Source organism: Oncorhynchus kisutch, linkage group LG28 (assembly GCF_002021735.2).
Source record: "Oncorhynchus kisutch isolate 150728-3 linkage group LG28, Okis_V2, whole genome shotgun sequence".
Taxonomy (NCBI): domain Eukaryota; kingdom Metazoa; phylum Chordata; class Actinopteri; order Salmoniformes; family Salmonidae; genus Oncorhynchus; species Oncorhynchus kisutch.
Genome location: NC_034201.2, coordinates 10,965,682 through 10,980,615, shown reverse-complemented (window position 1 = coordinate 10,980,615; position 14,934 = coordinate 10,965,682). Strand labels below are relative to the sequence as shown.

General features: G+C 44.0%; 1 protein-coding gene across 2 annotated transcripts in view; it reads left to right on the top strand.

The window, feature by feature from the left end:
* Positions 1 to 8,534, top strand: part of LOC109872750 (protocadherin alpha-C2) — a 34,863-nt gene extending 26,329 nt beyond the window's left edge. For both annotated transcript variants that reach the window (XM_020464055.2, XM_020464054.2), the window contains exons 3-4: positions 1 to 69; positions 4,185 to 8,534. The exon at positions 1 to 69 is cut by the window's left edge and continues 17 nt beyond it. In XM_020464055.2, the coding sequence (XP_020319644.1) occupies positions 1 to 69; positions 4,185 to 4,492 (377 nt within the window). In that variant the 3' untranslated portion in view covers positions 4,493 to 8,534. The remainder of the gene's footprint in view (positions 70 to 4,184) is intronic.
* The last annotated feature ends 6,400 nt before the right edge of the window (positions 8,535 to 14,934 follow it).

Here is a 14,934-nt window from a genome sequence, read left to right as displayed (position 1 = left end):
AGTCATCAGTGATGCAGGGAGCCCAGGGGATGCTGGTCCAGAACTGGCCCACAGTGTCCAGCGCCGCAGGTGAGATGTGTTGGCCTGGGTGGGTGGGTGTCAAACATACACCGAGTTTCTCTGCTGCCAGCTGGAGGCGCTCTGCAGACACAGTGGTGTGAAATGACAGCAGATAAATAGGAATACGGAAGGCAGATGGGAAACACGCAGGTGACCTTTTAGAATCCCCGCCAGAGGAGTGTTAAGCATTAGCGCTGAGACTCCAGGGGCAGCATGCTTGAAAGACTAGATGAGGGCCAATGGCAGACATCGACACAATCTGCCAAAATAAAAGAGCCAATGAGAGGCGGTCTCAAGATGGCCAAATCTGGGCTGTTGGCCAGACTTTGATAGGTGAAGTGAACTGCACAACTTGGTTGTGATGGAGTGTTGTTGGGAACCGCCAGCTGAAAATAGCCAGTTGTGAGAACAATTTTGGCAATGCCAGTAAGGCATTTAATAGCCATTTATCCATTTACAGCATCTCAGATGATAGAAAAACAATCACCTTTGAAGATTATTTTGGGAATCTGACTGTAATGAAAAGAGAAGGAGAGGGAAAAGTAGGAAGCAAGTGAGAGAGACAGAGAGGAACAACATGATCACAGTTGACTGGTAAGCTCCTGTGGTTTAAGTTCAGAGGGTGTGTCAGAATGCCTGGGCGGTGGTTTGATGTTCCTGTCAGCTGCCTGCCTCCTCTCTACTGCCAGCCAGCCCAAGCTGAGCACTCATCGATACGCTGTCCAGTGACAGGAGTTAGAGCACAGGTGTAGAACTCTAGGGTGGGCGATTGATCATCACTGTGACGGACTGAAGTTTGTCTGTATTTGTGTATATGTGTGTGCGTGTGTGCGTGCGTGCGTACGTGCGTACAGGAATTTAGAGGGGGAAAGAGAGTGAGAGTGAATAGGGCGATTGAGAGAGGGAGGGAGAGAGGGGATCTAGCTATTGATATGTTCTACCTGGCTGCAGTTTCTTTGCAGCATATGGAAAACCTTCAGTCTATGGTCTGCCAGAGAATCCAATACTCGGTGGAGGCAGAGGACATGCAGAGTGTCCTGGAAGCTCATCAGGAGTGGCTCAGTGCAGAGAGGAATCTCATGCAGGGTTAGGAGGTGCTTAGTGTTACAGGCTAGTATGTTGCCGGGTCAGATCGTTTTCATAATAAAAGTGAGTGCAGCCTTGTGGCTTAGACACATGTAGCACGATTGGCTTTGTTTCAAAATGTTGTATCAGGCAGTTTTGGAAGTGTAAAAGAAAGAATACATAGGTTCAGTATATTGCAACGGTATGCATGTTGCACCTTGAATGGAGAGTATACTTCCTCACTGTGACTCATTTGAGTTACCTGCAGAGAGAGAGGGGGGGGGGGGGTACTGTTGGATGAAGACCAGACACAGAGGTAGATGGAGAGGCTGTTGAATAAGGCATGGCAAGACGGCCGTGATGTTTAGGGTGCTAGTGGAATTCTGAGTCCTTTGGGAGAGGATGAAAGAGCGAGAACGATAAGAGGCACGGTAAAGGAAAGAGAGGTATGGGGGTTCAGAGAAAGAGAGAGGTTTAGGATTGGCAGGGCCCTGCGGTAGCGTTGTTGCTAGGGAACGCCATGTGACTTGTTGCTGGGTAACGCTGTCTAACTGAGAGATTGCTGCAGCAGCACCACCCTCCATCAGCAGGGAGTGGGCGAAGGCAGTTTCCACAGCAACCATTCATACCCTGAATGGAGGATTTGGACGATGAGAGAGAAACAGAGAGGGGGGGGGGGATGGAGAGATGAGTAGAGAAGGATAGTGTTAACAGAGGAAAGAGAGGGTAGTCAGAGATGGAGAGCAATGAAATTGGATGTAGAAAAGGAAGAAGGATATACAGTACAGTGAGCTTTAAAGATGGAGAAAGATGTATTCATGAAGAATGGTGCGACACCACCCACACCTGCAGAATAGAATAGCATAGAAGAAGAAAACACACACAACATGCACACACACTCATATTCACAAACCTTAATATAACACATGATCCATAAACTGGGTTACATGTTTGTAGACCGGAAAGAAGAAGAATGGGTTGACAGTAACCCAGATTGGACCAGGGATAATGGACTTAGAATGTAGGACACTGAAACGAGGCTAGAACCACCCCAGACAGCTGGGTACCATGGCAACCTCCTTACAGAGAGCTATAGTAACCTGCTAACCAGCAACCGCAGCGTGTGCCTTTTTAATATGATCTTTGCAGAGGGGGGAAATTGGCTGTGATCAGGGAAGAGCTCCAAATAAGCCTCTATATTACTGGAGATACAAAGTCACTGTACGTGCAGAGCATGTCAAGCCTGCTCCCGCATAGACCCCGCAGAGAATCACACTTACAAGAGACATCTTCGATAGTGTAACATCCTGCAAATTGAAACAACTCTCTTAGAGAGAGAGAGAGAGAGAGAGAGAGGAGAGAGAGGAGAGAGAGAGAGAGGAAATAGGTGTAGATCTGTTTGTTATTCTCTTTCAGTAGGTGCAAATTAGATGAACACATTAGATCATTCTATGTGCCCACGCTTTGGGGTGAACTCAACTGGCCTACATTGAGAAAAGAATCAACACACTCAAAATGATGTTGATCAAGTCTAGGACCAGTACAGGCTACCCTCCACTAACATAATCACAGTGGGCTTGAGGGAAGCAATGTACTCCAGGTGCAGTAATAGTGTTGTACTGTAATAACTGTGTCCTGAACTGATCAGCTTCCCCACACTGACCAGACACAGATGTTTCATTCAGTTTCTACTATGAAGTAAATGTTATGGCTGCGTTCTTTTCAGTCAGATTGGCTCCATCAAGCCCTAGTGAAGCCAAAACGCTGAAGAACGTAAAGGACTGAAGCGTGAGTCAGAGTGGGTCTGTGTGTTGGTGCCATTTGATGTACTTTATATCTGAACACTCGTGTTGTTTGCATGCTACAGTCATCACACGCGCGGACACACACACACACACACACACACACACACACACACATTTGAATTAGGAACTCCAGCCATTTCATAATTAACCTACAAATGAAAAACAAACAGAATCTATTTTCAGGGCCTGAGTTTGATCTAAATAAAAACACAGGAAAAAAGTAGGTCAGAGCCCAGAGAGAAGTTGGTGTGGGCTGAGAGCACTGTGTCTGCTGAGTACAGACAACATCGCATCTCTGTTTGTCCTTTTCCCCTTTTTGTTTTATTTTTCTGCGTCGTTCTTCACCCCAAGCGCTCGGTCCCTTCGCATGCCTCTCTGTCTCTCGCCTGCTGATTGTCTTCACATCTCTTTCATATCTTCCATTATACTGTATCCTATATGATAGGAGCATTGTGTCTCATCCTCTCGCCCTGCTTCTCTCTCTCTCTCTCTCTCTCTCTCTCTCTCTCCTCTCTCTCTCTCTCTCTCTCTCTCTCTCTCTCTCTCTCTCTCTCTCTCTCTCTCTCTCTCTCTCTCTCTCTCTCTCCTCTCTCTCTCTCCTCTCTCTCTCTCTCTCTCTCTCTCTCTCTCTCTCTCTCTCTCTCTCTCTCTCTCTCTCTCTCTCTCTCTCTCTCTCTCTCTCTCTCTCTCTCTCTCTCTCTCTCTCTCTCTCTCTCTCTCTCTCTCTCTCTCTCTCTCTCTCTCACATTCATGCTTGAATATTGTATGAGATTTCTCCCTCTCTCCACTACTGTGTCGAGTCCTTGTGAGAGTAGGATTAGATTAGTGCTGGGTTTTCACACTTCCTGTCGTCCTTACATGCTAATTCCCATCACATCACAGAGTTAAACATCCCTCTCTGCCGTTAAAGGTCTTGCTAGTCTACCCGTGTGTTCTCAGCAACACCACTGGCTGATAAAGTTCTACTCCCTGCAATCCGTTTCCACTTCGTCAGTTTATCAGTGTGCCTCTGGCTCTAACTTAGACGTTTTGCTTATCTGTGCTGTATTACAGATGTAGTAATAGTTTACGTCTGCCAGAAATAGGAAACGGAATAAGGCTCAATTTATGTGTGGTAGAATTTGCTGGTGTTTTCAGAATCTCACTGTGAAGATGAAAATAATGTTGACGAAGATGATAAAGATGACATAGCTCATCCCTTTGTGTTTCTCTCTCCCTTCTTCTATCTCTGTCTCTTCTCTTCCTCTCTTGTAGATGGTGAGGGGGGCGAGCTGTCCCCTCCGGTTGGAGCTGGCATCGACAGTAACAGCTGGCACTTCCGTTACGGGCCTGGCCCAGGCTACGGCCCCCCTCAGGTTCTGAGGCCTGGAGAGATCCCCCCCGAAGCCTTCATCATCCCCGGCTCCCCTGCCATCATCTCTATCCGCCAGGGCCAGGGAGGAGAGGATGACAAGAGCGACTTCATCACCTTCGGCAAGAAGGAGGATGCCAAGAAGAAGAAAAAGAAGAAGAAGGACAAGAAAGACAAGAAAGACAAGGGGAAGGAGGATGTGGACGAGTAGAGGAGAAAGGGGAGATATGAAAACAGAGCTACCAACTAAAGTCCAAATGACAGATGCAAGACAAAAATCCAAGTGTATATTTTAGAAGCAGGAGAGCCTCCCTGTGGTGTGTTTGCATAGTTAAGTCTGTCCAGCCAAGTCCCCATTAGCAGAGGCCCATCTCTATGAAACAGCCAATTGTAGCCTCTGCCAGGTTGGCCCTCCGAGGCTTCCATACCTCTGGGCTATGAAACAGGCTTCATACGGGATTGAATAGGTTGTCATTAGCAAGACTGAAAGAAAATACTGTTTCTAATCAAACAAAAATCTATTTGATTAGAAGAACCTTTCCACAATGACGATTATGTACTCAACTTTCCCTGCCCTACTCTTTCATGTATAAAATGCCATATGTGAGAGAAACCTCACACACCATTTTAATGCCATTACTATGACTAGTGTTACAGTCCTGCCAGCCACCTCCCCAAACTGGCCTGAAATGGGATGCTCTTCCCTGGCCATTCTTGCCCCATGTTGGCATCTCTGTCTTTACTCTGCCCCCTGTCTCCTCTGATCTCCTGATTGGAGGGGGAGAGGAGGAGCTCAATCGGGCAAAGTGTGAAACAAAGGCTCTCTTCTCCAAAAACATGGAGGCCTTGTGAGAAAAAAAAAGGAATTACACAATAGTTATTTTATACAAAATATAAATAAGAGAAAGTGACCCAAACAAGACACCTGACATCTGTGTATGTAGTGTACGGTGAGCTGTGTGAGATTAGAATGGGTTGAGATTAGTGTTGGCCGAGATTGAAGGCTGGATTAGACTGCCCAGGTTATTTTCAGTGCGTGCTGAAGCCATGGTGTTTCATGCCTGGCACTGTTGGCAGCACAGGGCAGGGGCGAAATACCTGGCCCCATCTCCTCACCTAGAACAAACAATAGGTCAGTGGGGTCTTGAACCCACAGTGTGCAACACACAACCACAATAACTATCACACATACGCTCACACTAGACAGTCAGAGCTGCCATGCACACACCTCTCTGGATACTATAGATCTCTAACCCAGCCAAAAGGCTGGGGCATAGCAGTGGCCTCTTTGGATGTGTAATAAACTCAGCAAAAAAAGAAACGTCCTCTCACTGTCAACTGCGTTTATTTTCAGTAAACTTAACATGTGTAAATATTTGTATGAACATGACCAGATTCAAAAACTGAGAAATAAGCTGAGCAAGTTCCACAGACATGTGATTAACAGAAATTGAATAATGTGTCCCTGAACAAAGGGGGGGTCAAAATCAAAAGTAACAGTCAGTATCTGGGGTGGCCACCAGCTGCATTAAGTACTCCAGTGCATTTCCTCCTCATGAACTGCACCAGTTTTGCCAGTTCTTGCTGTGAGATGTTACCCCACTCTTCCAGCAAGGCACCTGCAAGTTCCCAGACATTTCTGGGGGGAATGGCCCTAGCCCTCATCCTCCGATCCAACAGGTCACAGACGTGCTCAATGGGATTGAGATCCGGGCTATTTGCTAGCCATGGCAGAACACTGACATTCCTGTCTTGTAGGAAATCACGCACAGAATGAGCAGTATGGCTGGTGGCATTGTCATGCTGGAGGTTCATGTCAGGATGAGCCTGCAGGAAGGGTACCACATGAGGAAGGAGGAGGTCTTCCCTGTAAACGCACAGCATTGAGATTGCCTACAATGACTACAAGCTCAGTCTGATGATGCTGTGACACACCGTCCCAGACCATGACGAACCCTCCACCTCCAAATCGATCCCGTTCCAGAGTACAAGCCTTGGTGTAACGCTCATTCCTTCGACCATAAACGCAAATCCGACCATCACCCCTGGTGAGACAAAACCTTGACTCGTCTCTCAGCCTATTGCGGACAGTCTGAGCACTGATGGAGGGATTGTGCATTCCTGGTGTAACTCAGACAGTTGTTGTTGCCATCCTATACCTGTAACGCAGGTGTGATGTCCGGATGTACCAATCCTGTGCAGGTGTTGTTACACATGGTCTGCCACTGCGAGGACGATCAGCTGTCCCTCCTGTCTCCCAGTACCGCTGTCTTAGGCGTCTCACAGTACGGACATTGCACTTTATTACCCTGGCCACATCTGCAGTCCTCATGCCTCCTTGCAGCATGCCTAAGGCACGTTCACGCAGATGAGCAGGGATCCTGGGCATCTTTCTTTTGGTGTTTTTCAGAGTCAGTAGAAAGGTCTCTTTAGTGTCCTAAGTTTTCAGAACTGTGACCTTAATTGCCTACCGTCTGTAAGCTGTTAGTGTCTTAACGACCGTTCCACAGGTCGTTCCACATTGAACAAGCATGGGAAACAGTGTTTAATCCCTTTACAATGAAGATCTGTGAAGTTGTTTGGATTTTTACGAATTATCTTTGAAAGACAGGGTCCTGAAAAAGGGATGTTTCTTTTTTTTGCTGAGTTTAAATGGCAGGAACGTTGCTTGTTGCTTCATTTCTGTTCAAGTCTGATCCCCCAGCTTCAGTCATTGAATGTTTAATAGTCAATGTTCAATAGTTCTTAAAGCCCCGCCTCCTTACCTTGCCGGCATTGGTGCTTGTCGGATTCGCTTGCACGCCTCCTCTGTTAACCCCTCTAGCGTTACTCCTCCTTCCTCTGTTCACCATAGCCAGGAGCCCTCTTAACTTCCGATGACGTGTTCCTCCTTAAACACAGCAACAGTGTTATCCTGTATAAGACACACACACAAATAAAACACACACACACAGTTTTTGTTAGCTTTAACCAAGCCTTGGTACTGAAACAACAAGGTTCCTATCACTCCTACAGAATTCTAGTTCATTTTGGGGACAAGTTGCCATCCACTCCACTAGTTACACACAGGGTAGTGGGGGATACAGGGTACTTTATGGACTGGCTTCCTTCTGTCTAGATAGAGAGAAAAAGAGGGATGGAAGATGGTAGAGGGAAGGAGAGAGAAGTGGAATTGTTGTGATGGGCAGTCCAGTCCACAGACATACCCCAGACAGCTTAGTTGCTGTGTTAAACTCTTTATTCATATTCTGATGAAAATGAAACATCAGCATCATTGAGTTGGGGGGGGGGGATCTTCACTAGAATAGAGCATCCCCAAGATGAACTCAAGATGTGCAGGGGCTAATTGCACAACATCTCCTACTCAGCTCTCTGTTTCCTCTTCCTGGCTGCTATCTGACCAATCAGAGAGACAGAGGGGTGATGCTAGCGCTGCTATTGGACTGAATCCCCCCCATATTATACACATGCTCCCCCTTCAGGTGTGAATCATTGCTGTCAGATCACTAAGGGGCTATTTGCATGTTATAAGCAGAGGAAACAGATTCTATATATAGATCTATAAAGATAGATACATTTTTTCATTTTCTTCAACCATTTATCTCAAACTCAGAGACATTAATACTGCCTCTGCTGAACTATACATACTCACTCGCAAATACACACACATGAACACACATACAATACATATACACATACTATATATTCATAGACATATCATACAGGAGTCACTTTTGTATCCTGTTGAAATTAAATAAAAATACCTTCTAGATATACGTAATGCTGTAGTGTTATGCTATAAAATGCTATTTTTTGTTTACGCCCTTAGGATTTTTAAAGATTACAAAATCAATCCTTTACGTTGTGTTAAGCTATGAAATGTTCATCAAACAACCACTGTACTGAATCATTTATTCACCTTCAATATCTATCCCGAACCCCCTTTAAAAATAAAAAAAACATTAAAATTGAAGGAAAACAAACTCTTAAGAAAGAAAATGGTCCAAAAAAAATCTGAAAAGCGTTATGTACTCTCTGCTTGTGTGTAGTGAATGTTTCCTCAGACATCTGGTGCCTGACTGGCACTAATCAGTCGACTGCGACAGTGCAGATCTGTTAATAGCTTTTTTGTACACCTGCTCATCAGTGTAACGGTGATTTTGTGATTATTCTTTTTTATTATTTGGTGGATATGGTAACGTGTTTTGTTTATAAATCACAAATAAAATGTTATTTCTTAAATATCGGGAAAAGTTGTCCTTGGCCTTAATTTCAACTAAGAATTAGGGACCCAGCAGCCATATTAGATTGGATTATATTATGACTTGTAAAAAAAATTTCAATAAAAGGAAGAATATCGTACTTGTTCGGAGGATACATTGGCATGGGTGTTTTTATCCACCAAACACCGGCTTCGAAGGCATTATCACTTTTATACAACGGGTTACCAACATATTCAAATAATGGTAGACATATTTTCATTAAAAACGTTATTTTGATTAATTTATTCATACTATTTAATCCAAGATATAGTCCCGACACAAATCTAGGGTTGCTACCCAAGCCGGCTGGTCGTTCATTCTATTGGATCGGTTGTCCAGGGACGCCACCCAGTCGTTCAGTCTTTTTGTTCTGTATCTATGGACACGACCCAGTCGTTTTTTCTAAATGCTCCATTGACATACTGGCTGGCAACGTTCTTATCCCTTGCTTGCTTGCTAGCCAATTACTTACAGCCACGTCAAACAGTGAAGCCATAATAACAACAGTAGCTGCATTTGCATTTGTTTAGGCTGTTTTCTAGTGACATTTATTTGGATACATTCATAAGAATGAGCTCATGATGCGTGATTTCACCTGGCATAGAAAATGTGCTCTCTCATCAGGACACAGTTGTTCAGAGGATCTAGACAACAACACAGCTAACACAACCACATCAGTACTATAGGACAGCTGGAGATCGAATTTGAATATTGAAACAATGTCGCAAATGTCAGAGAGACGGACAGTAAGGTTTATACAAATCTCCACTGTTGAAAATGAAATGTTAGTCTTAAAGAAATGTGAGATAATGTCTAGATGCTTTTTAATAGTGGATCAAGTTTATAAATTGCCTGGCTGGGCTGATGCGACAGTGTATTGTGCAGTCAGATGAAACAGAATAAATATGTATTTTAATATCAAAGATTTAGCAGGTGGTAACTAGTGAAATATACACTGGCTGGAATGTGGTTTTAACCAATCAGCCTTCAGGATTAGACCCACCCATTGTATAAAACAATTCAAATTCTCTTCATGCATTTTTCTGGTTAAGCTAAATCAACTCAAAACAAGTAAATGCAATTTCTTGGTGAGTGGGATCAACTCAAAACAAGATGTTTGAACAAAAATATCCAGGTAAAGTGAAGGCCAAAATTGTTTCAATTGACAAAAGAAGCTCCAAAGTACTGTAGCAACCTAACAGCTACAAAAGACTGCAGAAAGAATAGACTGCAGAAAGAAAAGATTGGAGAAAGAATGGACTTGAGAAAGAATGGACTGGAGAAAGAATAGACTGCAGAAAGAATGGACTGGAGAAAGAATGGACTGCAGAAAGAATAGACTGCAGAAAGAATGGACTGGAGAAAGAATGGACTGGAGAAAGAATGGACTGCAGAAAGAATAGACTGGAGAAAGAATGGACTGGAGAAAGAATGGACTGGAGAAAGAAAAGACTGGAGAAAGAAAAGACTGGAGAAAGAAAAGACTGGAGAAAGAATGGACTGGAGAAAGAATGGACTGGAGAAAGAATGGACTGGAGAAAGAAAAGACTGGAGAAAGAAAAGACTGGAGAAAGAAAAGACTGGAGAAAGAAAAGACTGCAGAAAGAATGGACTGGAGAAAGAATGGACTGGAGAAAGAATGGACTGCAGAAAGAAAAGACTGGAGAAAGAAAAGACTGGAGAAAGAATGGACTGGAGAAAAATGGACTGGAGAAAAAATGGACTGGAGAAAGAATGGACTGGAGAAAGAATGGACTGGAGAAAGAATGGACTGGAGAGAGAGAGACACACAAAGACCTCTGAGTCTAATACCTGACAGCCCTCAGCAACAGCACATTATACACAACCAGCCCTCTCAACTAACAAGAGCAAATTTCTTTAAAAAGTTGAATCAGAATAATGGTCCCATGGTCCTGTGGACCTAAACTACTGTTCAAAAGTTTGGAGTCACTTAGAAATGTCCTTGTTTTTCTTTGCAGCTCTGCCTAGAAGGCCAACATCCCGGAATCGTCTCTTCACTGTTAATGTTGAGACTGGTGTTTTGTGGGTACTATTTAATGAAGCTGCCAGTCGAGGATTTGTGAGGCGTCTGTTTCTCAAACTAGACACTCTAATGTGCTTGTCCTCCCGCTCAGTTGTGCACCGGGGCCTTCCACTTCTCTTTCTATTCTGGTTAGAGACTGTCACATCTGCTCCCGCTCTTCCCTCCCCCTGGCGGTTGAGGGTGCCAGATTGCCTTGCATCGCGCTCACCTGCCATCCATCACGCTCACCTGCCCTCACTCGTCACTCGCTTCAGCGGTATTGGACTCACCTGGACTCATTTATCACCTGTTTATTTCCTCCCCTATATTTGTCAGTTCCCTGCTCTGTTCCCCACTGCTGCAATGATTGTTTTTGTCTGTGTTTTCTGTTTGCTGACGTTGTTCCTGTCTTGTTTTATGTCCATTATTTATTAAATGTTACTCCCCGTACCTGCTTCGTCTCTCCAGCGTCAACTCATGTGACAGGGACAGTTTGTGCTGTTCTGTGAGGGGAGTAGTACACAGCGTTGTACGAGATCTTCAATTTCTTGACAATTTCTCACGTGGAATAGCCTTCATTTCTCAGAACAAGAATAGACTGACCAGTTTCAGAAGAACGTACTTTGTTTCTGGCCATTTTGAGCCTCTAATCAAACCCACAAATGCTGATGCTCCAGATACTCAAATAGTCTAATGAAGGACAGTTTTATCGGTTCTTTAATCAGCACAACCGTTTTCAGCTGTGCAACATAATTGCAAAAGGGTTTTCTAATGATCAATTAGCCTTTTAAAATGATAAACTTGGATTAGATAACACAACGTGCCATTTGATCACAGGAGTGATAGTTGCTGATAATGGGCCTCTGTACGCCTATGTAGATATTCCATTAAAAATCTGCCATTTCCAACTACAATAGTCCTTTACAAGATTAACAATGTCTACACTGTATTTCTGATCAATTTCATGTTATTTTAATGGACCAAATAAATGTGCTTTTCTTTCAAAAACAAGGACATTTCTAAGTGACCCCAAACTTTTGAACGGTCGCGTACATTTGAGGTTTCCCCCTAGCATTACACACCTAATTCCACTAATCAACTCACCATCAAACCTTTGATTAGTGGAATCAGGTGTATAGTGCTAGGGGCAATCCTGACCAGGCCTGCAGATAAGAGCGAGCGAGAGGCCCAGACCCCAAAAGGACTCTCAGCTGGGTTAGATAACACATCACATTGAGTTATTTATTTTTTACTGGCAGGAGACAGCTCTCTGATAAACTATACATCTGTACTGGCTGACAGGGCTCTCCTTGTCAGAACGAGAAGAACTTCATTCAAATCCTTGTCTGGCTCATTTCAGTCATTTAAGCAAATGGATAAACGACTGCATGTCTCATCTTACTCTCTCCTGATTAAAAAGACTCATGAACCATCACAGCACACAGAAATCCCCAGTAAACCTTGGGCAACATTGCCCCTCACCATCATGACATAAAGTGCCCTTGTGTGAGTACTGTGTTGGCAGAAATATTCCTGATGAATCCAGAGGAGTGATAGAGTTTATTCAGAAGGCCTTGTGCTGCCAGTCCCAGTGCTCTTCTGGCTCTTGAAATGAGTGTTTCGTTCTGCTATTGCTCTGTAGACCTGTACTGCAGTCTGAGTGGAGCTGGCAAGACTTCAAGGGCCCAAATAGAGAGAGAGAGAGAATTCACATCTCGTACACATCCTTTGCGTGATATAGGGGATGGTTTCCATGGATACGCAGGAATGACGTTGTCCCCTTTGATTCTGGGTATCGACGAAGACATTAAGTGTTAGAATGTGATTGACAGAGACACAGCATACAGACAGACACGGAGATATGTCCTGTGTCATCAGGGCATCAGTGTCAGCTCTTATTTGTTCAAAGATATAATACCACTTCCATCACAACGGCAATGGCAACCTCGTCAATAAAAACACTTACTTAGTCAAGAGGAAGAGGAGAATAGACTGTGATAACATAAGGTCAGAAAGGTAAGAAGAGGACATTTCATTATAGGGGTCATATAAAGGGTCTGGATTGAAGGAGACAGTCTGACTGTTGGTCGGGGTAAAGTGTTTACCAGGGCCTGAATGAGCTGAAGCAGTGCCGCTATTTCTGCCTCGTCCCCCTGGGCTTGCCTGGATGAGGTCCCAGCCATGCTGTCTGGGAGTAAAATCATTCACAGGCTGCTTCACTCATGCAGACTGCTTCCCTCACAGAGGCTGCTTCACTCACAGAGGCAAAACTGGGGAAATCACTCACAAGGGACAGCACCAAGCATGAGTCCCACAGTGGGGAATTGCAATAAATACATATACTGTTTTGGGATTTAGCCATACCATTACTGTTAGTGTTTTGAGATTTAGCCATACCATTACTGTTAGTGTTTTGGGATTTAGCCATACCATTACTGTTAGTGTTTTGAGATTTAGCCATACCATTACTGTTAGTGTTTTGAGATTTAGCCATACCATTACTGTTAGTGTTTAGGGATTTAGCCAAACCATTACTGTTAGTGTTTTGGGATTTAGCCATACCATTACTGTTAGTGTTTAGAGCAGACATCACTACACTCAGAAAGGTAGATTTCAAATTATATAAAAATAAGATTTGATAACAATTATTTTTTTTCAACTGTGTGTGAATGTGTGTTTGTGTGTGTGTCTGTTTCTTTGTTCTACAATAATTAATATAATGTATCCCTGGAACATTGTATTATCATGCTTATAAACATCCATGTTACTCTGGTTGAGCCCCAGGCTGGCTGTTTGGTAATTGGAGACGCAGAACGGAGACTGATATTGACCTCTCACAACCCCGCTGACTCAATCCCAAGGGCGAACTCAGCAGATCCAAGAGGCCAGTGTCACCGTAAGGCCATTTCTAATGCACCACCACACATGCCAGCTGTTTGTCCTTGAACACACACACACAAGATCCCTAAAGTGGCCTGTTTTAAGGGAAGAGAGCCTCCTTTAAAACAGACCAATTCAGGTATCTGGAAGTATATGACTGATGGAGAAGTTAAAGCATCCAGTGCCTGCTGCTGGTATGCCAAGGCAGATGAGGAGGATGGAGTTCTGGGTGACATTCAGTCAAATTAGCTGCATTAGCCTTTTATCTGTCTGTCCATATGGGGGGGGGGGGGGGCATCAATGGAATGGAATGTTCATCAAAGACATCAAATCAAATCAAATCAAATTTTATTTGTCACATACACATGGTTAGCAGATGTTAATGCGAGTGTAGCGAAATGCTTGTGCTTCTAGTTCCGACAATGCAGTAATACCGAACAAGTAATCTAACTAACAATTCCAAAAAAACTACTGTCTTATACACAGTGTAAGGGGATAAAGAATATGTACATAAGGATATATGAATGAGTGATGGTACAGAGGAGCATAGGCAAGATACAGTAGATGATATCGAGTACAGTATATACATATGAGATGAGTATGTAAACCAAGTGGCATAGTTAAAGTGGCTAGTGATACATGTATTACATAAGGATGCAGTCGATGATATAGAGTACAGTATCTACGTATGCATATGAGAGAGAATAGAGTAGATGTCACGGGTCAATATTTTGATTGATGACCCTATGTGAACTCTATGTGAACCCTATGTAGTGATGACGTGTGCATGTCTTCTGGTCAGGCAAGCCTGGTTAGGTGGGGGCTATGGGGTGAGTAAGGGTCCCTTTGACAGGCCGTTAATGATTGATGACCCAAGCCTGATAGACAAGCCTGGTTAGGTGGGGGCTATGGGGTGAGTAAGGGTCCCTTTGACAGGCCGTTAATGATTGATGACCCAAGCCTGATTTATGACCCTATGTAATGATTTATGACCCTATGTCATGTAGAAGGGTGCATGCCCTGGGTTGAGTAAGTGACCATGTGTCAGGTCAACCTGTTACTGTTTCTCACGGTTTGGGTTGGTTAAGGCCCCTTATAAAGCCGCTGAACAATACCTGTTTAAGACTGTACATGATAACCCCCCTGAATATTAAACAAAAATGACACCTCACCTATGCCAATTTTAGGGATGTTATGCTCGGCTTGTCATGAACCCAGTGACCAAAGCCTTGAAGAAGTTCTGTGTGAAGCTCCAGAATGTTTTAAAGGATTTTTGGGGACGAGTGAGGGCCACATGTCTTACATATTCCACCCGGAGGATTCTACGGTAAAGATATTCACAGACCGTGGACCCAAACCCCTTTATCCTGCAAAACCTGGGAGTTTTCCCCCGGCTCTGGGGATGAGAGAATGGCTAAACATCAGGCTGGCTCTTTGTAAAATTGAACAGGTCCTAAGTGTTACAAATGTGCCAGGATATGCGTTGGA